The sequence below is a fragment of the Schistocerca nitens genome, chromosome 4 (genome assembly GCF_023898315.1).
Source record: "Schistocerca nitens isolate TAMUIC-IGC-003100 chromosome 4, iqSchNite1.1, whole genome shotgun sequence".
In the NCBI taxonomy this organism is placed as follows: domain Eukaryota; kingdom Metazoa; phylum Arthropoda; class Insecta; order Orthoptera; family Acrididae; genus Schistocerca; species Schistocerca nitens.
The window spans coordinates 512,991,973-513,017,392 of record NC_064617.1 but is presented as its reverse complement, the minus strand read 5'-3'; the positions used below and the strand labels follow the sequence as shown (position 1 = coordinate 513,017,392).

The window sequence follows — 25,420 nt, the reverse complement described above, 5'->3', positions numbered from 1 at the left end:
TCACAGGTGACCACTCATGCATTATGTATGAGGGATGAATTTTAATAGCGGCAACTATGTATTTAAAGCTTATAAAAATAGATACATATTACAAAGTTTTACTGTCCTCCAAAGTAGTCACCAGCGTTGTGTACAATCCATTGTCAGTGATGTGAAAGTCATAGGATTCCCTTAGCAGTGTCAGTTGTGTTGATAGGTCTAGTGGAGCAGTATCTTGCCTGATGAATCTCTGCAACAGTTCTGAAGCAAATGCCATAATGTGCTTCCTTCAATTCAGGAGTGAAGCTGAAGTCACAAGAGCTTAGTCCACGGAGTGTGGTGAACGGTACAGCACTTCCCAGTCCCATCACTCACACAAATCAGTTACAACTTGTGCCACACTCACATGAGCAAGACCAGCAAAATGATGGGTGGGTCCTGCAGAAAGTCCACTACCTCTTTCTCTAAGTTGGTCACATGCTGTGTTTCAAAATGAACAGCTTAGAAAAAGAAGCAGTGACACTTCCTTCAGGATCCACCCATCACTTTGGAGGACTTGCATGACTGCATATGGCGCAAGTTGTGACCAATTTGTTTGATAGATGGAGCTGGGAAGTGCTGTAGCACCCATCACACTCCTCAGACTTAAGCCTCTGTGACTTCAACTTGATTCCTAAACTGAAGGAAGCACTTTATGGCATTTGCTTCAGAACTGTTACAGAGACTCATCTGGCAAAAGACTGCTCCATTAGAATTATCAACACAAGTGGCACTGCTAAAGTATTCCATAACATCCACATTGTGGGCAATGGTTTATACACAACACTGGTGACTACTTAGAAGGACAGCAAAACTTTGAAACAGGTATCTATTTTGCAAAAGGTTTATTAAACAGTTGCCACTATTAAAGTACCAACCCTCATAGTTTTTTCCACATGAACGATGCTTGTTTTGTCTCAGCAAAGCAGCTATGTTATATTTTAAACATTTTTGAATGGTGCAAGCTTTGTGGTTTGGCTCAGCTGCTTTTTATTACTCAAATTCACCACAATTCATACAAGAACACCAGCATGTGAATATGTGAGAACTTTAATCATTTTCTCATACACTGCTGTGATAAATGTGTCTCATCTATACATAAGTAACCCCTTGTAAGTTGTGCAATGATATCTACTGAGTAAGGCTGTGCCATGGTTAAGGCACTGGACTTTCACTCAGGAGAAGGAGGATACTCTGGTCAATGGGATTTATTTTTTTATTTGACTTCACTTAAGGTGAATGCCATATGGTTCTGTCAAAAAAAGACCACAGTTGATTTCTTGCCTGGGTTTACACATATAATATTATTGACGGGATATTAAGTTCTTGCTCGTCCACTCTTTATTCCATTTTACAGCTTCAAATCAGTAATAATCACTGAAACTTCTTATAATGTGCAATGTCAAACGTGATTTTGAATCATTCTAATCAGAAATGACTACTCTTGAAGGAAAAAGTATGCATGGAGGAATATTTTCTTCCATGCATGAGATAAAAACTTTGTCAAAAGTCCAGAACTACAGGAGAACAATAAAATGATTACTTGGCTTGGTCTCTAAAAATATAACTACCATACATTGGGCATATTTTGAACAATTTTCAGGTCACATTTTAACTTGATGTGATTATCATGACTGCTTTTTAACTTTTATATTTATGTTAGTGAACACAGGAGTTTACATAAAAGGATTACACACTAATTAGGGGGATGCATTTTCTAAAATGCATAGTACATAATGAAAAAAATTGTAGGTGGTTAAAGTTAGCTTGGATTTGGGGATACAGTCATTGGTCTATACCTCCGTCATGACTGTCGACTACCATTCCATTTGTGAATTGTGGTCAATATTTCAAAAACATATTAAAACTTCGACTTGCCTTATGAAGCCTCATAAAAGAAAATACCTAGTACGGTACATAAATCAAACAGTATGAGGCATCATCAGATTATAAATATAACGAAAGGTACGCAGATAGAGTACCACGCACACAGCTCCAAATTTCATTGAGCATAACAACTTACGTCTCGTCCATCTTAAACCTAAATCTTCATTTCAAAACATCCAGTGCAGTTAGAACTAAGGTTATCCATTCTTCAGTTAGAACTAAGGTTATCCATTCTTCATTTATTGTGTCAATATCTGGCACCTGTGGCCAAACAAACCTCATTTCTTATTTCTGGAGATATTTGACATTACACGTTATACCTGAATCACTGCCTGGACAACAACAGCTTGCAATTTGAGCAATATACAACTGATATTTGTTTTTCTTAGTTGTAGGTGCATTAACAATTACATTACCTTTCCTAAAGAGATTCCTATGAAACTTTCTTGTATTTATTTACTACAGCCATACATGGGATCCAAATTTTACTTCTTCCTCTGCAGCCACGATGAAACACAATCCCGATCAACATTCTTGAATTCCGGTATAATGACAACACAGGCTCTCAATCCAATACCATTATGGAGATGGCCATGGTCAGCAATAGGTGGCACTCACAAGACAGTGTGGCCTGCACCAAGGAGGCACTAACATGTACAGTGATGCCCTACAATGAACGAAAGCAGCATGTAGTTGCTGCAGTTACCAGCTTGGGCAGGACATTTATAAAGTGTCTCCAAAATTGATGTTTTACCTGTGAAAATATGGCCTGCAAAGTCATGCACCGACTGTTTGGTGTGCAATGTCATAATTCATTGTGTTCCTTATCAGACTGAAGCATTGCAAGCCTTGAAATTAGAAAACCCCATGTTGGAAGAGGTTCTTACAATCGTTAAAGTTAACAAAATCTCAAAATGAGCACACTCTTCAGTTTAAGAACATGTGGTGTTTACCATGTCTAAACCTTCCCATTCCTGTGAATCGTATTGAGATCGGGAGTCATCAGATAAGTCTTCCAACAGGGATTTGGGGACATCCTAGTTCTCACGTGAAGAAAAAATTCAGAGTGTTCTTCAATGGATAGTGATACAGCACACAATTGTTAATAGTAACAGCTATGCCCACAGAACATGTCGTGAGTTGCGTGCTTCAGTTCCTCCAAAATAAGCTACAAAGGTTTTTCTGGGTTGCTGTTTTATCATTATGCATTATTGTTCCAAATGTTCTTTCTGGGATGAGGAATGTAATCAATGTAGCAACACTGGACACACAGCTGTGTTCGTAACAGCACACCTTGGAAGCTGATCCAGCACTGGTCACTGATGCTATAGCCAAATCACACTCAGCATAATGAGCTACAAACACCACAGTATAAACATGTCAACAAGTTGTTCACACAGCTTGACCCATTCACAGAGAAACTTACACAGACCCTCCTCCAGTTTAACTTAACAAGACCCCCATTCAGTTTCAGGCTGACGTGTGTGCCACTGTCTCTTTACTCAATGAGCTTAAACACAAAAAACTGGGCGAGACACCCACCAAATCTACTCTACAGTGATTCTACTGTTACAGCGAGCAAATGTTCTGCTTTGGGGTGTGTGAATCAAATGCAATGCACAAAAAAATCTCCCCCCATCTCTCTTTCCTGATTGTTGTTTCTGCCTGAGTAAAATAATTTTCAGTTAAAATGCCTAAACCTTCAATTTTCAGATTGATTGCAAACCAGTAATGCAGAGTAGTCATTTCTTCTGAATACTATTTTTAAATTATTGAGCTCATCTTCAAAGAACTGTGTGGTTCACAGATTCTTTTAGCCTGGTCCACCAATGTTTTGATCACTCCTCTTCTCTGCTTGGGTTGATCAGAATTTCTGCAAATATTCTATCTGTGTGAGTGCACTTTCTGTAGATGTTATGTCCCAAAGTTCTGTCATGTATCTGAAGTACCTCTAAGTCTAAAAATGAAATTCGACCTCCTTTCTCTTTTTCCATAGTGAACTTCATATTAGAATTAACATTATTCAGTGTGTTCTTTTTCCCCATGAGGCCATGTAACAAAAGTATCATCCACATACTGAAGGCAATAATATGAGGTTTCTTCTTTGCCATCTGAAGGGCTGCTTCTTCAAGTTTTCTTCACATAAAAATTCACTACATCTGTGATGAGCAGGTTCCCCATTGCCCCACAATCAGTTTAGAGCATAAAGCCTAAAGAAAGACTAGTCGCAAGGATAGACATTTTCACAGAAATGCCATTCATGATCCCAAGCAGAAAATAGGAGTGATTGGTGGACTGAACTAAGAGAATAAGTGAATCACAGTACTTGTCACATGAGCTCAATCACTTAAGAAAACATTCAGAAGCAATGGTCCTCTGACAAACAAATAACAAACTACATACTAAAAGCTGTAGAGCCTATATATATATATATATATATATATATATATATATATATATATATATATATATATATATATATATATATATATATATATATATCCCCCAAGGTAAGTCTATCCGCTCCCGGGATTGGAATGACTCCTTACCCTCTCCCTTAAAACCCACATCCTTTCGTCTTTCCCTCTCCTTCCCTCTTTCCTGCTGCCGTGTATGTGCGGATGGAAATGTGTGTGTGTCTGTGTATGTGCGGATGGATATGTGTGTGTGTGCGCGCGACCAAATATGTCTGCTTGTGTCTGTATATGTGTGGATGGATATGTGCGTGTGTGCGAGTGTATACCTGTACTTTTTTCCCCCTAAGGTAAGTCTTTCCGCTCCCGGGATTGGAATGACTCCTTACCCTCTCCCTTAAAACCCACATCCTTTCGTCTTTCCCTCTCCTTCCCCTCTTTCCTGATGAGGCAACAGTTTGTTGCGAAAGCTTGAATTTTGTGTGTGTGTTTGTGTTTGTTTGTGTGTCTATCGACCTGCCAGCACTTTCGTTCGGTAAGTCACATCATCTTTGTTTTTACATATATTTTTCCCACGTGGAATGTTTCCCTCTATTATATATGCAACTGACCTGCCTACACTGTGATGCATTCTATGTGGGAATGACCAGCAACAAACTGTCCATTCGCATGAATGGACACAGGCAGACAGTGTTTGTTGGTAATGAGGATCACCCTGTGGCTAAACATGCCTTGGTGCACGGCCAGCACATCTTGGCGCAGTGTTACACCATCCGGGTTATCTGGATACTTCCCACTAACACCAACCTATCCGAACTCCGGAGATGGGAACTTGCTCTTCAATATATCCTCTCTTCCCGTTATCCACCAGGCCTCAATCTCCGCTAATTTCAAGTTGCCGCCACTCATACCTCACCTGTCATCCAACAACATCTTTGCCTCTGCACTTCTGCCTCGACTGACATCTCTGCCCAAACTCTTTGTCTTTAAATATGTCTGCTTGTGTCTGTATATGTGTGTGTGTGCGAGTGTATACCCGTCCTTTTTCCCCCCTAAGGTAAGTCTTTCCGCTCCCGGGATTGGAAAGACTCCTTACCCTCTCCCTTAAAACCCACATCCTTTCGTCTTTCCCTCTCCTTCCCTCTTTCCTGATGAGGCAACAGTTTGTTGCGAAAGCTTGAATTTTGTGTGTATGTTTGTGAGTCTATCGACGTGCCAGCGCTTTCGTTTGGTAAGTCACATCATCTTTGTTTAATATATATATATATATATATATATATATATATATATATATATATATATATATATATATATATATATAACAGAGGGAAACATTCCACGTGGAAAAAATATATCTAAAAAGAAAGAAAGTGATGAGACTTAGCAAACAAAAGCGCTGGCAGGTCGATAGACACACAAACAAACACAAACATACACACAAAATTCTAGCTTTCGCAACAAACGGTTGCTTCTCCCTTAAAACCCACTTCCTTTCATCTTTCCCTCTCCTTCCCTCTTTCCTGACGAAGCAACCGTTTGTTGCGAAAGCTAGAATTTTGTGTGTATGTTTGTGTTTGTTTGTGTGTCTATCGACCTGCCAGCTATATATATAAACTACAAAAAGAAGTATTAAAACCTGCCTTAATGAATACAAGAGCAACTGTTACCTGGGCAAGATGAATAAATCCGCAGTAGTAGATCACACATCTGGACCGGGAAATCACCACATTCGTTTCTCTGGCACGACTGTTTCAGGAAGATCTAACAATTACTAAGCTAGCATGTATGGAGAGGCCACAGAAATACAGAAGCACAAACACAATTTCAACAGAACACCAGAAGGATTGAAATTACACAAGATGAGCACCTGAGTGTTAAATAGAGCAAACAGAGACAGCTCTTCCCCATTACGAGCTCTGTAACATACACTGATGTGACTTCACGATCTTACGCAGGAGGTTGGCGACGTCACGAACTGGCCATCGTGGATACATGTAAACTGTTTAACTTTCTGAGCTTGTTTGTGTCTGCAATAGCTTTCTGAGTCATTAAAACCTTTGATAATGTCTCCAGCATTGGTAAACGAAATGTGAAGCAGAGAATTCTGCTTTGGATGACAGCCTAATACACATAAAACAAATATCAGCAATATCACAAATAATGGCTTTGAAAGCCAGCATTCTATGGTCACCTGTTTGTTCTCACATGAGTAATTTGTAAACAATCACCTCTGTAGATTGACTGCATTTCCCTCACATTCTACAAATAAACTGAAGTCTGCCACCTGATTTACACATCACTCAGCCTATGCGACTGCTTCATTTCATGTCCCTACAAAGTTTTACATTCAGAGATTTATATGAGATTACCAATTCCAACTGTGACTCATTGCCACTGTAGTGATAAAATAAGCTAGGTTTTTTGTTTGCTTGTTTTGTTTTGTGAAGTACACATTTCTGAGTATTTAAAGCAAGCTGTCAAGCTGTGCAACAATTTGAAATTTCATCAAGACCTGACTGAATATCTCTTCACTTTCTTGTACTTAATTGTAGACAACTGCATCATCTGTGAAAAGTCTGAAGTTCCTATTAATATTGTCTGTAAGGTAATTAATACTGTGTATGAGACAGGCGAAATACCCTCAGACTTCAAGAAGAATATAATAATCCCAATCTCAAAGCAAGCAGGTGTTGACAGATGTGAAAATTACTGAACTATCAGTTTAATAAGCCACAGCTGCAAAGTACCAACATGAATTCTTTACAGACGAATGGAAAAACTGATAGAAGCCGACCTCGGGGAAGATCAGTTTGGATTCCGTAGAAATGTTGGAACACGTGGGGGTAATACTGACCCTACGACTTATCTTAGAAAATAGATTAAGGAAAGGCAAACCTACATTTCTAGCATTTGTTGACTTAGAGGAAGCTTTTGACAACGCTGACTGGAATACTCTCAATTCTGAAAGTGGCAGGGGTAAAATACAGTGAGTTAAAGGCTATTTACGATTTGTACAGAAACCAGATGGCAGTTATAAGAGTCGAGGGGCATGAAAGGGAAGCAGTGGTTGGGAAGGGAGTGAGACAGGGTTGTAGCCTATCCCCAATGTTATTCAGTCTGTATATTGAGCAAGTAGTGAAGGAAACAAAAGGAAAATTCGGAGTAGGAATTAAAATCCATGGAGAAGAAATAAAAACTTTGAGGTTCACCGATGACATTGTAATTCTGTCAGAGACAGCAAAGGACCTGGAAGAGCAGCTGAACGGAATGGACAGTGTCTTGAAAGGAGGATATAAGATGAACATCAACAAAAGCAAAACGAGGATAATGGAATGTAGTCGAATTAAATCGGGTGATGCTGAGGGAATTAGATTAGGAAACGAGACGCTTAAAGTAGTAAAGGAGTTTTGCTATTTATGGAGTAAAATAACTGATGATGGTCGAAGTAGAGAGGATATAAAATGTAGACTGGCAATGGCAAGGAAAGCGTTTCTGACGAAGTGAAACTTGTTAACATCGAGTATAGATTTAAATGTCAGGAAGTCGTTTCTGAAAGTATTTGTATGGAGTGTAGCCATGTATGGAAGTGAAACATGGGCAATAAATAGTTTGGACAAGAAGAGAATAGAAGCTTTCGAAACATGGTGCTACAGAAGAATGTTGAAGATTAGGTGGGTAGATCACGTAACTAATGAGGAGGTATTGAATAGAATTGGGGAGAAGAGAAGATTGTGGCACAACTTGACTAGATGAAGGGATCGTTTGGTAGGGCATGTCCTGAGGCATCAAGGGATAACCAATTTAGTATCGGAAGGAAGCGTGGAGGGTAAAAATCGTAGAGGGAGACCAAGAGGTGAATACGCTAAACAGATTCAGAAGGATGTAGGTTGCAGTAGGTACTGGGAGATGAAGAAGCTTGCACAGGATAGAGTAGCATGGAGAGCTGCATCAAACCAGTCTCTGGACTGAAGACCACAACAACAACGTCATTAATATACAACATGAACAGTAAGGGTCCCAACACATCTTCCTGGGGTACACCCAAAGTTACACATACATCTGTCGATGACTCTCCATCCAAGACAATTTTCTGTGTCCTCACTACCAAAAAACCCTCAATCCAGCCACAAATTTCATGCGATACCCCATATTATCATACATATGATAAGAAGCTAGGTGTGGCATTGAGTTAAATGCTTTTCGGAAATTGAGAAATAGTGTGTCTACCTAAGTGCCTTGGTCCATAACTTTCAGTATGTCTCATGTGAGAAATGTACATTTAGGCTTACTTGATCGATGTTTTTGAAATCTGTGCTACCCTTCTTGTAGATGGGTGTGACCTGTGCCATCCTTCTTGTAGATGGGTGTGGCCTGTTCTTTTCCCCCCAACTACAAGGCACAGGTTTTTGTTTGAAAGATCTGCAATAGAGTGTGGTTAACAGAAAAAGAGTGTGGTTAACAGAGGGGCAAACTCAGCTGCAAATTGCGTATATAATCTGATAAGGATTCCGTCGGGCCATGGAGCTTTGTTCAATTTTAATGATTTTAGTTGTTTCTCAATGCCACTGTCACTGATATCTATTTCACTAATATTTCCAGTGGTATGAGAATAAATTGTGGCAATACTCATGGGTTTTCCTTTGTAAAGGAACTTTGTTGTCTCAGTTGATTAATTACACAAAAGGTTCTTTAAAAGAAACAGAAATACATTCAGACATGTAACTCCGACCATTTATTAGCTTCAGTGTCAGTAAACTGATGCCAAATGAAGATCATGCTCAATGTTCAAAATATAAACTTCTGTTCTAGAAGAATCACATACCTAGTCACTTTTAGATCATACTGAGCACTCATTTCACTTACTTTTACCACTATTTCTTACTTTAATTCATCATACTTTTTTATCCCCTTGTGCAAATGTCTTGTTGCCTTGGCAGCCGACAGTCCACTGACCACAACAGGCCTGTTAATACACCTACCATTTCCTACAACTGAAAACCAGAATGGTGAATGTGGTTTGAACTTACTGAATACAAAAAAAAGTGGCAAGCTACAAACTAAAATACATAACAGTGCCCAGATATGATATACACACCACCTATACTGTCAAAATAAGCACATGGTGCTTAAAGAGATTTTCAACAGTATCCTACTGGCGGCTATGATAGATTTATTATTTTGAATAGGCATTTTTAAGTTCCTAAGCAGTTACAATAGTAATTTTTGATGTCGCAATCTGGCAGTGATCAAATTTCATTGTAGAACAGAAACAGCCCAGATCGCTACAATTATTTACTTATTATTTCTAGTAACTGGTTTCAGTCTAAGCAACCGTCTTCACACCATGAGCTCCTTGATGACGTGTGGAGCCGGCTGTCACAGCTGCTGTGCATACCGAAAAGTACTAATCGACAACTGCAGATGTCTGGACTGACTGTTCCTTTTGTACAGCTAAATAAGGCAGTAAAATAAGTGGTGCAATACCATTCATGAAGGGTTTATTAAGAAGGAGAAGAAGAAATATGCAAACTCATAACAAACATGCTCACTCTACAGGTGGAAAGAACAAACTCCCACGATCGAGAACCAATTTGCACCAACAACTCGGCAACACATAAGTCACAAATCTTTCCATAGTGCACTGTAGATGAAACTAGATAAAAAAATAGGTTCTTTCATTTTAAGACAAACACCAATGAAAATGCAGAATGTTTAATTTTGTAATCTACTAAGAGTAAGGATATGTATTTCTGTCATTAAATTACAAAGCCTTTGGAGGCTCTACACGAGTTTCGCTGTAATTTTCACTTAAGTAAGTGGAAGTAACATAAATGTATAAATACTACAAGTTTTTGGACAGACAGTAGAGATGTACATCGTATTCAGCTCAGTCCATTAACCAATCGCTTAAGGTTTTCCGTATTACTTTAATCAGTTTAGTCCATCTCAAACACCATCTGCTCTACTGAAAGGTGTTTAATCTAACAACTAATATCTCTCTTCAAATACTATTCCAGCAGAAGTGCAACTCTTCTTTCTCTTTTTTCCCCTTTATCATTATTTGTTACATTTTGGAAGACAACCTATTAATTCTTCATATTTTCTTTCACCATTAGCTGGGATTGATTTGTAAAGGGAGAAACTCAGTCCCACATGCCCACATGCATGTTGATGAAGGGAAAAGAGAGGAGCACAATATGCAAGCACAACCCACATGCATGCAATGCTGAAAATTTATCCTAAGAAATGACAACTGAGTTTTGTTTATGTTTCTGTCAAATATATAATGTAAAAACTGAAACTGTTTTCACCCACAATACTTGGACACTGCTAAGAAATGATTCATTCAGCAATAATACAAGTAAGGTTGCTGCTTTACCAATACATTATTTGCAAAGTTTGACACAAAATGAAACACATAAACTGTTCACAAGCTTTCAAGTTCTTCTGACAATTCTGACAAAATTCAGAGATAAAAAATGTGAACAAGTAGGAATCTCTCTTCCGCTAATGTTATAGCACTGGAGGAGAAAGAAGAAAAGTGCAGACATTACAAAATAATGGATGGCTTACCACTGTAAGGACAGGAAGTTGTAATGGCAAGGAATCTTAGAATATTCTAGTGGCTTATAGTGGATGGCAGGTCAGCCCATCCAGTTTCAACTCAGTGATTTGGTAGCCGGGTTAGATGATATACGGACTGGCCCGTATCAACCATCCCTTCAAGAGCAATTTGGATCCAGCAAAATTAAACTAAACAAATTTTAAACATGTTTAAATTGTCAACAACCAACCACCTATACATTTAAATGTCAATGCAACATTAAACATCTACGTAGTCAGGACTTCAGACATGACAATAACGATGTAGGAAAGCTGAGAAACACCAAAAAGCATTTCTAGATAAGGAAACTGACACACATAATCAAAATGAGTTTCTCATACAGAAACAGTTAGCTGACAAAAGAAATCAAATGTTAATCTGTGGTGATTTTAACATTAATTTTCTGAATGACTCAGAAATATTAAATGATTTTGTAATGCTATTTAACACTCGTCGCCTAAGCCCTGTTGCTGATTCCTCTCCCCCCCCCCCCCCCCCCCCAGTTCAACACAGGAATGCAGACCCTAACAGACAGCATATCAGTTAATAAAACATATTTGGGTTTCAAGCAGCGTCAAGTGGTTTACTGCCCACGACCTTTTGGCAGGGATCTCCTCTGCCATTGTCAAGTGGATGACTGTCGTGCTTATACAGCCACACCATCGCTCATGATTTCACTGGTGCTTGGTCCCGCACCATATATGGTAATGTTTTGGCTGTGTGACCGTCGGACCCACTTCAACTCCCTCAACACCAGATCCCATGCCATACTCAGCTGCAATCCACCGTCTCTATTGAAGGTGTTGTCAGAAATTCTAATCTCTATGGCCTCATTTATCAGGCTATCCCAGAAGCCATTAGTCCCTTTAATAATAGACGTCTTATCGAATGAAGCCAAAAGCTCGTGGACAGTAAACCACTTGATGAGGTTTGAAAGCTGAGAATGTTTTATTAACGGATATTGCTGCGAAAGCAAGTATTCGTACAGACAGCATATCATTAATAAACACTGCAGAGTTTATCTTGGTCTCTGAGATCATTAATGGTGGATGATAAAGGCAGTCTTGGGAAGTACTACAAAACTATGGGCATATAAAAAAGTATTCCTTCAGCCTAAAATACATACTTTTTGAAGTGTATTGGCAAACCAAACCTGGGATGAAGTGCATACATAAAATAAAGAAGATGCATTTTTTTTTAATTCTAGAGATTGTTAAACTAATTTTGGAGGAGACATTTTCAAAAGTGGTCACTTCAGCAGCAGCAGCAGCAGCAACAGCTAAAGAAAACAAGTGCGAAGGTATTAGAAAGTCTTCTGAGGCTCTTAAATATAGCACTCCTTTAAACAACTCTGTACGAATTCCGAGTTCCTAAATTATCATCACAACTACAAAAAGATGCAACTGAGGGTACTGCTTTTTTTGGAAAAAAGTAGCATGGGACATCATTAAAGAAGAACTAGAGAAGGCAGACGCAAGTACAATAATAGAACAATAAAAATGGGAATAGATTTATAGAAAATCCAGAATAACTAGTAAATTTTGTAAATGAATATTGGCACCTCATGCAATATTACACCAATGTCCTACAACGTGGTGACCTACAGTCTTTTGACTTACAAAGGTAGTAATCAAAACTAAACTGAATAGCAACAATGCGTATAAATTGAAATGTTTAAAGCTATTTAAATTTTATAATTAATAGTTTAACAATGCATTGATAAAATAAAATGAAAATAAATGTTGGTATCTGTGGGAATCAAACCTGGGCCCACGACTTACCAGTCTATGCTTTAGACTACTCGCCCAGGGTGGAGCCACGACAACAGTGCTTAAAATCCCTGATTCTCTATACTTGCACAATACGCTACACACTATTTCAAAGAAAAATATCGACTTTTTAAATTCAGTAATCTGTGGCAAATGATTGACTTCAAATTAAATATTTGTTTAGAATATGATCTTTCCTTCCTAAAATCACCTTGATATTCATCTACATTACTCTCCAGTGTTGGTTTTACTCCATTTAGTATAATCTTGGAAAATATGTTATATGCAACTGGTTGCAAAGAAATTCCTCTATTGTTGTTAACGTCGTGTTTATTGACTTTTTTATGTAGTGGATGAATCAAGGCTACCTTCCACTCTCCTGGGAGTTTTTCTGTTTTCCAAGTTTTCTCGACGATTAATTTCAACCCCCTTTTTTTTTTAATTTTTGGAGGAGGTCAATCGTCTTCTAAATTTTCACGAGTGTTTGAGTATTTTAGTTTATGGATTGCTTCTGGACAATTAAGAAACCGATCAAAATATTTTGCAGGTATTTCGAAGTGTTCAGTGTTATGTAAGCCAATTCGGTGAGCCTCATTACACACTCTTCTGCTGTTACATTTACATTTGAGGTACATCTACCTAACTCTTTAAATCTCACTTTCTCATCCAAAGGTCTACTGGAAAAGGTCCTCTTTAATAGGTCATCTACAGAAAAAACATTCATACTAAATTTCCTTGTATACTCACTTGTTTTACCACAATCTAGCCAACAGCCTGTTGACCTGCATGGTAGTAATCATAACTAAATCGAGTATATTAATTTTACGTATATACACTGAACCATTATTTTTAAATTTTATAACAGTTTAACATTGTGAGGAATAAAATAAAATGGAAAAAATATTTATATCAGCCGGAATTATCAGTGTGTAAACACTTTCCCATAGTGCCATCGGGACAACAGCTCTTTAGTAAGTCCTCATACTCTACGTTTTCACAATACGTTACATGCAATTTCAAATAAAAATACTGACCTGGTGCTGTGAGCAACACAGCACTTGTAGAGCTAGAAGGGATGATGTCATAACAGAGCATGCGCAGTAGAAAACACACAGCTACGTTGCTTCTCTGAGTTGATCGGAGAGCGGCTGATAGTCATTTCAGCACTCGACAATGGTTTCTAGTTATCACGAGACAGCACTACAAAACATGTTTTTGTATGTTTAATTTGCATAGGAGCATGCATTCAAAAAGAAATGGCATAATTTTAGTGCGATTTCCGGCTCGCATTCGAAGAGAAATGTCATAATTTTAGTGCAATTTCCAGCTCATATTCAAAGCAAAATAAAATAATTTTACTGTGGTATTTACAGTGTGCTGTAACACATTGTTTGTTGTTTTTGTAGTCTTCAGTCCTGAGACTGGTTTGATACAGCTCTCCATGCTACTCTATCCTGTGCAAGCCACTTCATTTCCCAGTACCTACTGCAGCCTACATCCTTCTGAATCTGCTTAATGTATTCATCTCTTGGTCTCCCTCTACGATTTTTACCCTCCACGCTGCCCTCCAGTACTAAATTGTTAGCACATGATAACTGGCCACCACTGTAAATGATTATTTCTCAGGCACTGCAGAGAAGTTGCGACAAAATTTCCCTGAGACAGGTGTAGCATCCAAAATTAATTGTGCAGCCAGACCAACAATGTAAGCCACATCAGAGCAGGAAGTCAGAAGAACAACACAAAAATTACAAAACCAGAAGTCAGCAGGACTAGATGAGTTGTTATGAAACCATACATGGACAGATAAATTCTGCAGTAGATACCAGTGCCCAGGTTCATGCTGTGTACCTTGATTTTCAGAAGTAGGCAACACAGATAACAGCAGTCATGACACTGAAAGTAGGCAACATAAATAACAGCCAGCATTTCTCTCCCTGCTGTGAAATAGGTGCGCTCTCCCTTGTCGAGATTCATAAGCCACTGAATGTTCCCTAAGATTTTTGTTTCCTAATTAGTTTTAAGTTTATAAGTATTGAAGGCTGCAATATTATTAATTCTTAGTAAAAATAAAAAATAACAAAGTAGTACCACATTAAAGCTGCAATATTATTAATCCTTATTAAGCATTCATTTTTTTTCTGATATCCAAATGGATGGTAACTGGGAATTTGAGATCCCATCAATAGCACTCAGTACTTCATACCAATACACTTGTTCTTGGATTGCAGGTGCAGATATGGGGGTGTTACAATTTACTTGGTGCACAATATGGTGATCTTGCCATGCGGTGGTCAGGTGCACCTGATTGGTATCTTGACGATGCATATGGCTGGCCTCATGTTCCTCGCAGGCCAACATTAGGCGATTGTGACATCTGAATGTTCCACAAATCTGGATATCAATGATTTGACCAACTGGCCAAATGGAGACCCACAATGAAGACCCTTCCAAACCATTCAGATGCTGGTAACACTGCCTCACTTGAGTATGTGATCACTCAACATCTGACACTGTCATGCCCCTTATATAACCTACCATGCCCGTTAACAGCACTGTGCACAAACAATATTAATGCACTCTGGTGGCCATTCTACCCATCACAGACAATTTTCGCTCTATGTCATTTATATACCCACTGATGGTGCATATGTACTTTATATACAAAGTTACACTGATATTTGACCATGTCTTCTGGCTGATTAATTTTTTTGTCATGCAGTGCATATATACATAGTGAACAGTGATGGTTGTATAATGCCTCTGAAGTTACTTTTACATTCAGAGATAAAAAGGCTTGCACAGGATACAGCAGCATGGAGAGCTATGTCAAATCAGTTTTCAGACTGAACACGATGACGACGACATGGCAACATGCTTGTTTTGCACAGAATTCCTCAGCACAACCACAAAACTGATTTGATATTCCATGAGTATACATTTTGCTCATTAGACAACAGTGTAAAACTGTATTGAATGCCTTCTGGTCATCAAGGAACATAGCATAAAATGACAGATATCAGTGGGTAGAGCATTTCTCAAGGTTTCAGAGGTACTTATGAATAATGCTGTATATAGAGAAGCTGCAAAGCTAGAAAATAAAGAAGACTTACAGAAGGTTGATGCTTGGTGCAGGGATTGGCAGCTGACACTCAACAAACACAAATGTAATGTGTTGCTCATAAAGAAGCAGGAAGACCTGTTATTGTATGATTATATATTTGGCGAACAGTCACTGGAAGCAGCCAACATCCATTAAACACCTGGTAGTATGCGTGCGGAGTAATTTAAAGTAAAACAACCACATAAAAAGTATTAAAGGAAAGGCAGATGCCAGACTGAGATTCTTTGCCAGATTCCACAGTAACGGCAATAAACCACGTAAGGGGTGGATTACAGAACCCTCATTTGACCTATACTCGGGTACTGTTCAACAGTATGGGACCGTTACCAGATAGAATGGAGAGATAACACAAAGAGGACAACAAGAAAAACAGCAAACTGTATTACAGATTTGTTCAGTAAGTGTGAAAGTGTCATTGAGATACTCCAGTGCTAGATGTAGATTTTGGTATAATAAATGAGTCTTTCAATTCAGATAACTTTCCAGAGTATTTAAAGCATGCACAGATTGTTCCTCAGCTACAGAAAGATGATGTGAAAATATAAAACTACAGGCCAGTTTCCCTACTCTTATTAATGAGTTATCCAAATAAACACAATATTCTTAAAGAAGCACAGTTTAGCTTCCAAGGCAGCAAAATTACAATATCAGAGTTTATAAAAATGGTATACTTAGTAATACTAGTAATAGTAGTAGTAGTAGTAGTACTATTCATCCATGGATCACTTTTACAATGATATTAGACATGTGTCAGTACTACAATTAAATTACAACAAAAGTAACATAACTCATATAAGGCTTTTACATACATACATACATACAGGGCTAGTTCAACAAGGATGGGACAGGTAGTGGTATTACAGTAGGAACCATTCCAGCATTTGCCTAAAGTTATTTCTGAAAATATATCTGTGACACAGTCATCCCTGTTGAGAGCAGTAGGTTTTATGTCTGCTGATAGTGTGTATGGAGTTACATTGTGAAATAAAATGTGCATAGTGTGTGCAGTAACTGGGAGTTAGAAATGAATGAACGGTGCCTTTTACATAATTTTGTTACATAACATTATTGGACACTACAGATAAACCAAGTGAGATAGCACTGTTTACACAAAAAAAGAACTAGACACAAAAGATATAAAAGGCATAGCTAATATGAGGTTCCAGTGACATATGGAAAATAATGTACAAAAGGTGAGGGATGGCCCACAGTTACAAAGATGCATAATTTTTAATGAAACTATTGCCTGATCCCAAACATTTTAACATAGGTGTTCCTCAAGACAGTCTATTGAGACCAACTACATTCTCAACAGGTGTCTATGACTTTTCAGACAATATAAGACATGGATACAAAATTCTCTTTGCTGATGACAACAACATTATAGTCACTGATATAACATCAGAGCTCCTTGTTGAGATGACAAAGAACACTATGAAGGAATGGTACAATTAGGCTGAAAGATATGTAATAAACTGGCATTAAAAAGAGAGAAAACAAACAGCATTTAAAGAGGGGGTAGAACTACTGTCTCTTTAAAACACAGATGATAAATTTACCCATTATACAGTAAACACAAAGGTTTTAGGGATAAATATACATTGTCAACTAATGTGGAATGAACACACAAAAATACTGACAGTAATAGTGTTTTCAACATATTGTACCCACAGAACCTTATCATTACAGAGTAACAGTCCAGATGCTTGTGGTGAAATATTAACCCCATGTACATTCAGTTCTTAGCTATGGGGATTTTGTTCCATGGATTAAATGCATATTACATACATACAATTTTCAAACTGCAGATAAAAGTTGTATGGCTAACAACTGATGGCTTGTTGTTAATCAAGTATTTAAAATTGGGTATCATTATGGCAGCATTTTATTTCAGTGATTAAAATTGCATGATAATTTGTCCAAGGAGATGAAAAAGATAACTAAACTACATTTACTTAATAAGTATCACATAGCACACCCCGTAAAAATGCATACTACACAGTTAAAGATTACTTAGAGAACTCAAGAGTAGAGGTGAATAATACAGAACGGAAACTGCTGTTGTGGGATACTAATATCTCACTATTTTCCTGAATTCAACATCTCACTCATCATGAGGAGAAATTGGCCCAGTTCCTCAGACAGGCATAAAGGAAGAGATTGACATGTAACAGAGGAATGGCAGCATGGCCATGGCTCTAAAAACACCAGCAAGAGTGTGGAGTTTTGTACAATGAAAAGTGTGAAAGGACTAAAGAAACAGTTCATAACCATTTTTATGTTACTAAATTACCTTGTCTCAAGTATGTATATAAGAGAACTGTATTTTATGTATAAACAATTGAGATAGGCCTAGTGCATTTGTTAATACATTGATCTAAGATGTGGGAGGTCTTGCTCAGCCCATTCATTCTGGTTTAGATATTGTGTGGTTTTCCTATAAACTATTTCGGGGTGATTCCTTCAACATGTCGCCCCCCCCGCTTTCTCTAATCATTAGACATTTTTATATTTATTTTTCTGTATATATGATTATGTTTTCCTTGTATTATGCTGACAGATCGTATATTGTTGTAAAATGATTATTAAACAAATAAAGCAATGATATTAATTTGGAAGTTAACACTTAGCCTATGATATGAAAGTTTATCTAGTCATGTACTGACTCTTTGACCATGACACACAACTAGCAAACTGATAACTTAAATGATTACAATGAAGTGGTATTATGGAAAATGGAGTAATTAATAAACAATGACTAACTGAAACCCTCAGCTGCCGACAGGTGTTGTTGATATACCTCGATGTGGACAGCTGAAAGTGTGTGCCCCGACCGGGACTTGAACCCGGGATCTCCTGCTTACATGGCAGATGCTCTATGCATCTGAGCCACCGAGGACACAGATGAATAGCGCGACTGCAGGGGACTTCTCCCTTGCACGCTTCCCGTGAGACTCACATTCCCAACTGTCCACAATTCTACATATGTAATGTACCTTATAGATATTTGCCCATTCACTCATTACTTGCGCACATTTTGGCGATTCCCGTAAGAGTTTGGGCAACCTGTGCGCATTCACACAGACGAAGGTCAATGGCTGGGTAGCCTTTTAACTATATATATGAAGACAGTAACTGTTCTCGAAAGAACAGAATACTGTTGATGACCGTGCAGCTTTTCCCTGGAATAAATGATAACTGAAACCCTCAGCTGCCGACAGGTGTTGTTGATATACCTCGATGTGGACAGCTGAAAATGTGTGTCCCGGTCTCCCAAAATCATTATATGTTCTATGCCACCCCTGTGTATTTGTGCTACTTAATCCCACTGTATTATGATGACAAATCCTACATCATTATCAGATGATCCCTGGATGAAGAAACAAACTAGGCCTAATAAGAGTATTAGTAGGGATTTCAAAGTTTTGCTTCAATGACGGTAATAAATTTCTCCATCTGTCATTCTGGAATCATTATTCACCAGCATATCTCATCTTTTTCCCACACCAGGACTACAAGCATATAAACACGTTTTCAAAACAAAACAAATCAATATCACTGTTAGGTGGTACTTACATATTGCCAGTCTCACAGAACTATGGCACTCCTAACAGCCCACAAAATATATAGCCTAATCAATACAAAGTGGGGCACGTACTACTCAAACACATTATGCACTTTTCGATTGTTAATGGCTGTACGGAAATTCTGACATTTCTTGGTGTGTTATTACCTGCTTCATCTGCGATCATACAGTCTAAGAGCAACATAAACATTTGTGATTTCTGTGCAGACAAAAACAGATTAATCGGCTAATGTACCCACCGTAATTCTGGGCCGTTATACGGCGCAGAATCGCTCCAGAAATCTGGTGGACTGGGTATGACACACAGCCTCTTGATATTTTTGTCACAAACATCACTTGTCCACGGCACTTCGACGAAGTAATGACACGACCGATCTGTCAGATCAGAGTCACCTGTCTCTGAATCATAAGGAGGTGCCAGGATATCCAAAAATGCTGCTGGGCCATCTACACTTCTTATTTCATGCAGGTTCCGTTCTGCAGGCGTTAGAGTGCATGAATTATCACTCTGATTCACTGTCACTTCTGGGAGTTTTTCTGCATACACACACTTGGCTTCAGAACCACATCTAGGACTTATGCGATCACTTGGTACAACACTATAGCTCTGGATGGTAACAGTTCCTGAAATCACTTTCAAAATACCGTACATCTGAGGGTGGTCATGCAAGGGTAACTTGACGCCAGCTTTTAAAATAAATATTCCAATAGTAACATTATCATCCTCATATATTTCGATGTAAGTCACAGGTGGCTTTCTTCTGCTCAGAGGACCTAAGGGATGCCTTTCCAGCAACTTCAGGTCAAGTTTAACGTCCGCAGCAGTTACCGCATCAGCTAATGATTTCAGTACCAAAAAGCTCTCTTCGAATGACTGCTGTGAAAGTACATTTCGCTTTGAAAATGTACGTAATGCCTGTTTCCATAACCTCTCCATAAGTGTCACCATTTTTTGGCCTTTTTTTTTTTTTTTTTTTTTTGGGAGTCTGCGCAGTTGAAAGATTAACTTACTACCAAAGATCTTTTGGTAGAATACGCTAGCAACCCAAGCGGCAGTATTTCAACACACCAAGACAGTAAGTACATTTAATAAATTAAAATGTATGTTAAGCTTCCGTTCTTGAGCCACAATACGCGTAAGAATTACTGTTTATGTAATAACATGATAACGTGTCTCAAAATAATCAACCAAGTTAAACGATTAGCTACGCTTATCATAGATGAAAATACGCATGTAGGATAAGATAACCTACAGCAAAGGGTATACAAAATACATACAGAGTGTTATAGTGTTCCGTTTTTTTTTAAATTCAATATTATTGACTCTTTACTGGAAACAATACAGCCACTACACTACACGGAAGTTACTGAAGACAGTTAAATCTTCAATATACTGCTATTATATGCATACATAAATTTAAAAATTAGGCCAATTCCAACTGGCTGGCATATTAGATGAGTTCAAATGGCGGCATTCTTATAGGCATTAGCGGGCCATCACGTCATGTTAAGATTTCTCACGGAGAAATTTTTGACGGCGTCGTCAGCTACTAACATCAGAAGTTGACTTACTCAGCCGCACTTACAAATGACTTAGTAGTGGATCTTGTGCTTTTGTATTTTCTTAATATATATCATCAGCCAGTTCTATCACTTAATGATGTGGCCTTCTTTGAGTCGGCGTATAACAAACTATCCCAGTAAGATCTTCGATTTCTTCCGATCCTGAGCTTCCCGTTGCTAACTGAATCCCACTGTCTTTCTTATATCTCTGTCCCATTTGTCTGGTGGCCGTCCTCTAGGTGTTTTTGGTAAATTGGGCTCCAGTCTAGGACTAGTTTAGACCATCTACCATCGTTTGTTCGAGCAACATGACCAGCCCATTGCAATTTCAATGTATTCACTCTTTCCATTATGTTGGTGAGCTTCGTTTTTCGTCATATTTCAACTGCTCTCTACCTTTCTTTTTTCATGCAACCCAACATTGATCTTTCCATTCCACTTCGGGCTACTGTTAGCTTCCTAACAATGAACTCATTTAATGTCCATGTTTCGCAGCTATAAATTATTACTGGCAATATATGTTGGTCAAAAATAGATTTCAAAATTGAAGAGTGCCTCCCATAAGCTTGCCAGCCCAATTTAATTCGTCTTAATATTTCTGGTTTTAAATCTCCTTTCATGTTTATCAGTTCATGAAGTCTCGAAACCGTGGCCTATCGAGGACTGTAGAGTGGCCGATTTCCTCAAAATGCCGAGTTATCGGAAAAGGTGTTAAAAAAAAGAATGAATCTTTCGTTATTAAATACTTTTATTTGTTGTTTGAGATGCAACAATTTACAAATAATGATGGAATTCAAACTTAAACTGTCCAAATAAACTTCAGAAAATACCTAATATATGGACTTTATATCAATGTAACTTACGAATATACACTCCTGGAAATTGAAATAAGAACACCGTGAATTCATTGTCCCAGGAAGGGGACCGATACCCCAGGAGCAACAGTGTCCCTAATTTGCTGGGAAGTGGCAGTGCGGTCCCCTACGGCACTGCGTAGGATCCTACGGTCTTGGCGTGCATCCGTGCGTCGCTGCGGTCCGGTCCCAGGTCGACGGGCACGTGCACCTTCCGCCGACCACTGGCGACAACATCGATGTACTGTGGAGACCTCACGCCCCACGTGTTGAGCAATTCGGCGGTACGTCCACCCGGCCTCCCGCATGCCCACTATACGCCCTCGCTCAAAGTCCGTCAACTGCACATACGGTTCACGTCCACGCTGTCGCGGCATGCTACCAGTGTTAAAGACTGCGATGGAGCTCCGTATGCCACGGCAAACTGGCTGACACTGACGGGGGCGGTGCACAAATGCTGCGCAGCTAGCGCCATTCGACGGCCAACACCGCGGTTCCTGGTGTGTCCGCTGTGCCGTGCGTGTGATCATTGCTTGTACAGCCCTCTCGCAGTGTCCGGAGCAAGTATGGTGGGTCTGACACACCGGTGTCAATGTGTTCTTTTTTCCATTTCCAGGAGTGTATTTCTATCTACACTTAAATTGAAGGAAAATTACTTTATGAACGCATGGACCCTTTGCTAATGAAAATTAATGAACACAGTAGTCATAAGACAAACTTCAAAAAATTACTTCATGAAGGCATACAGCTTACTCTAGTGAAAATTAACTGGTCTGCTTTAAAAAAGAACTGAATAATTTTTTAAAAAGAAATGCATAATACCCTGGTGTTTCCTGCACTGCATTCTGCAACTTGCTGCTTTATCATGAAGATGAAGAAGGAACAATAAACCTCTTATCGATGTAAATTGTTGTTTAGAATACTGAAGGGCAGTTTCAACAGCCTTTAATCCCTCACCATGTAATATTTTAGGATCTTGAACGGTGAAGACCTCAAATTCAACAATGGAAATGTTTCCAGAATGAGATTTTCACTCTGCAGCGGAGTGTGCGCTGATATGAAACTTCCTCGCAGATTAAAACTGTGTGCCCGACCGAGACTCGAACTCGGGACCTTTGCCTTTTGCGGGCAAGTGCTCTACCAACTGAGCTACCGAAGCACGACTCATGCCCGGTACTCACAGCTTTACTTCTGCCAGTACCTCGTCTCCTACCTTCCAAACTTTACAGAAGCTCTCCTGTGAACCTTGCAGAACTAGCACTCCTGAAAGAAAGGATATTGCAGAGACATGGCTTACCCACAGCCTGGGGGATGTTTCCAGAATGAGATTTTCACTCTGCAGCGAAGTGTGCGCTGATATGAAACTTCCTGGCAGATTAAAACTGTGTGCCCGACCGAGACTCGAACTCGGGACCTTTGTCTTTCGTGGGCAAGTGCTCTACCAACTGAGCTACCGAAGCACGACTCACGCACGGTACAGCAGCAATAATTTCTGCATCGTTCTGGAACCACTCCTAGACTTCATTTCCATTGGCTTCTTTGCATCCAGGAACTTTGTTACCAAGGTCAATTCAGTATACATTTTCTGTATCATGATATTCAATGAACTCATTCCTCTGGTGATCAAGGAGTTTTTCCAGGAATAAACTAGTGTTTGTGACCCTAACTCGTTCCAGGAGATCGCCACCCTTTGGGTAACATCCACTAGGTCAATTTTCTTCAAGTTTTGGATAAGATCTTCCATCGTTTGCAGAAAGAAGGTAGTAAAACAGCGTGAGCCTATGTCTTCTTTTCAGGCTAAACAAAATCCTTGGTCCATGAGCTGACATAAGGCTGAGATGTTGGGTAGTAATAATATTGATTTTATATCCCAATTTTTTTAACTCTTCGGTGTCTGGGTGCAAATATGTGTTGTTCAAAATCAGAATAGCCTTCCTTAGTAGATATTTAGACTTTAAAAATGCTCAACTAATGAAACTATTCCTTGAAAATTACACCACTCATTCAGCAACTGACTATTTTCGGTATCAAGCTGAAATGGTATCTGTTTCAGTATGCTTAAAGGCATGTGGGTTCTTTGATTCTCCAATGAGACCAAGTTTTAATTTGTAGTCACCTGTTCTGTGACTGCATGCTAGGAATGTGACATTCTCTTTGTTCCTTTTAAAATCAGGAGCTACTGTTCTTCCTTGAAAGCAGGACCTTTAGTTGGTAAAAGTTTATAATTCAATTGTACAATTGCTGAAACCTTCAACTCCGATAAATTTCTGAAACTTTTCCTTAAACTGAGACATAATCTCCATGTATAGTTTTCATTCACAGATACTAAGCTGTCGGACTCCATATCGTTTTTTCCAGGTACCAAGCCAGCCAGTGCTTGCTACAAAGTTAAGATCGTTGCCTTTTTTCTAATTCTTCATAAAATTTCAAGGCCTTGCAAGATCAGTCCTCTAATCGGCATGCTGTTCTCTCCCATTTGGCAAAACCAAATGCTAAGTGCTTCATTTACCTCACTAAACTCACTTTCCTTTACAATTTTCCTCTTTTTCAATGTGTCTACACTTAACACATCAAGACTTCATGACCATCCACTTATTCATCCAGTCTTCGATAGTACTTTTGTCGACTCCCAAGTTCTTAACTATTGCATTGACTCTTTTTCCCTTATTCCGTCTCTTTAATGTGCCAAATTTGTGCTTGATAGACAAGTTAACCTATTTTTCTTAACAGAAGATGCCATTGCAGAGTACTGTACTGTAAAGTATGTAAAAACTTTGAACCAGCTCTGAACAATATTCACTCACATCGTCTTACGGCATGCGATTAATGAATTGTCTAACCATGGCATAGGGTGCTGGTAGATTGAGAGGGCTGGCGTCAGGCGGAATTGGAGTGTGACGTGAGGAAAACGGTTATCTGTCCTGCCATAGGATGTGGCAGGGGTGGCTGAGATATCGGGACTGCTGAGTTATCTAGTGCCAAGACTGCAGGACTTACTGTACAGTATTCTGTTTTCATGGCAAATTGCTAATGTTCCATGACAAATTGGATGTTTTTTTTTATTGAGTGTTCTTCCACAAGTGGAGTCAGGTATCAGAAAGTGAAAAGTTATTTAGGTTTTACAATAACTGAACAGCGGTGACCACATGCTGTAAATAAATAAGAATAAAAGACACAGAGTGATGGACAGTGTGAATACAGTCTGATTTGATGATGTTCAGAGGTGACTCAATATGACAGCCACTGTGAATTAGCCTACATACGTCAGAGGTTTATGTTCACTTCGTGCAGGTAACATGATATTAAATTGTTAATTTCAAGACTGTTCTACTTCATTAGTGTTTTAGTATTTGATGGCAAGGTAATATTATTGTTCCAAGATCTTCCTGCAGTCTATTATGGCGTGGGGCTTATTTATAACAGAAGACGGTTTAGAGTTCCAAAGTCTCTGGATGTTCACTGAACGTGGGAGTCTATATCGCTCGGATCCTACAGAAGTGCATAAGTATGTGTGTCCAAACCAGTGATTGACTAAAGGAGTGGGGGGGCAGAATGATGGGATGGTGTGTACTAGGCGATTGGTCCTAGGGGATCCAAAACT

The 25,420-nt window shown here is 38.9% G+C and overlaps 1 protein-coding gene and 1 non-coding gene across 2 annotated transcripts in view; both read right to left on the bottom strand.

Moving 5' to 3' along the window:
- Nucleotides 1-20,533, bottom strand: part of LOC126252930 (2-aminoethanethiol dioxygenase) — a 47,830-nt gene extending 27,297 nt beyond the window's left edge. The window contains exon 1 of the mRNA XM_049953925.1: nucleotides 19,642-20,533. Coding sequence (XP_049809882.1) covers nucleotides 19,642-20,351 — 710 coding nt within the window. The 5' untranslated portion in view covers nucleotides 20,352-20,533. The remainder of the gene's footprint in view (nucleotides 1-19,641) is intronic.
- A 2,371-nt stretch (nucleotides 20,534-22,904) lies between these two features.
- On the bottom strand, nucleotides 22,905-22,979 carry Trnal-caa (transfer RNA leucine (anticodon CAA)). Its single transcript has one exon. It is a non-coding gene; the product is annotated as a tRNA-Leu (tRNA).
- Nucleotides 22,980-25,420: the final 2,441 nt, after the last annotated feature.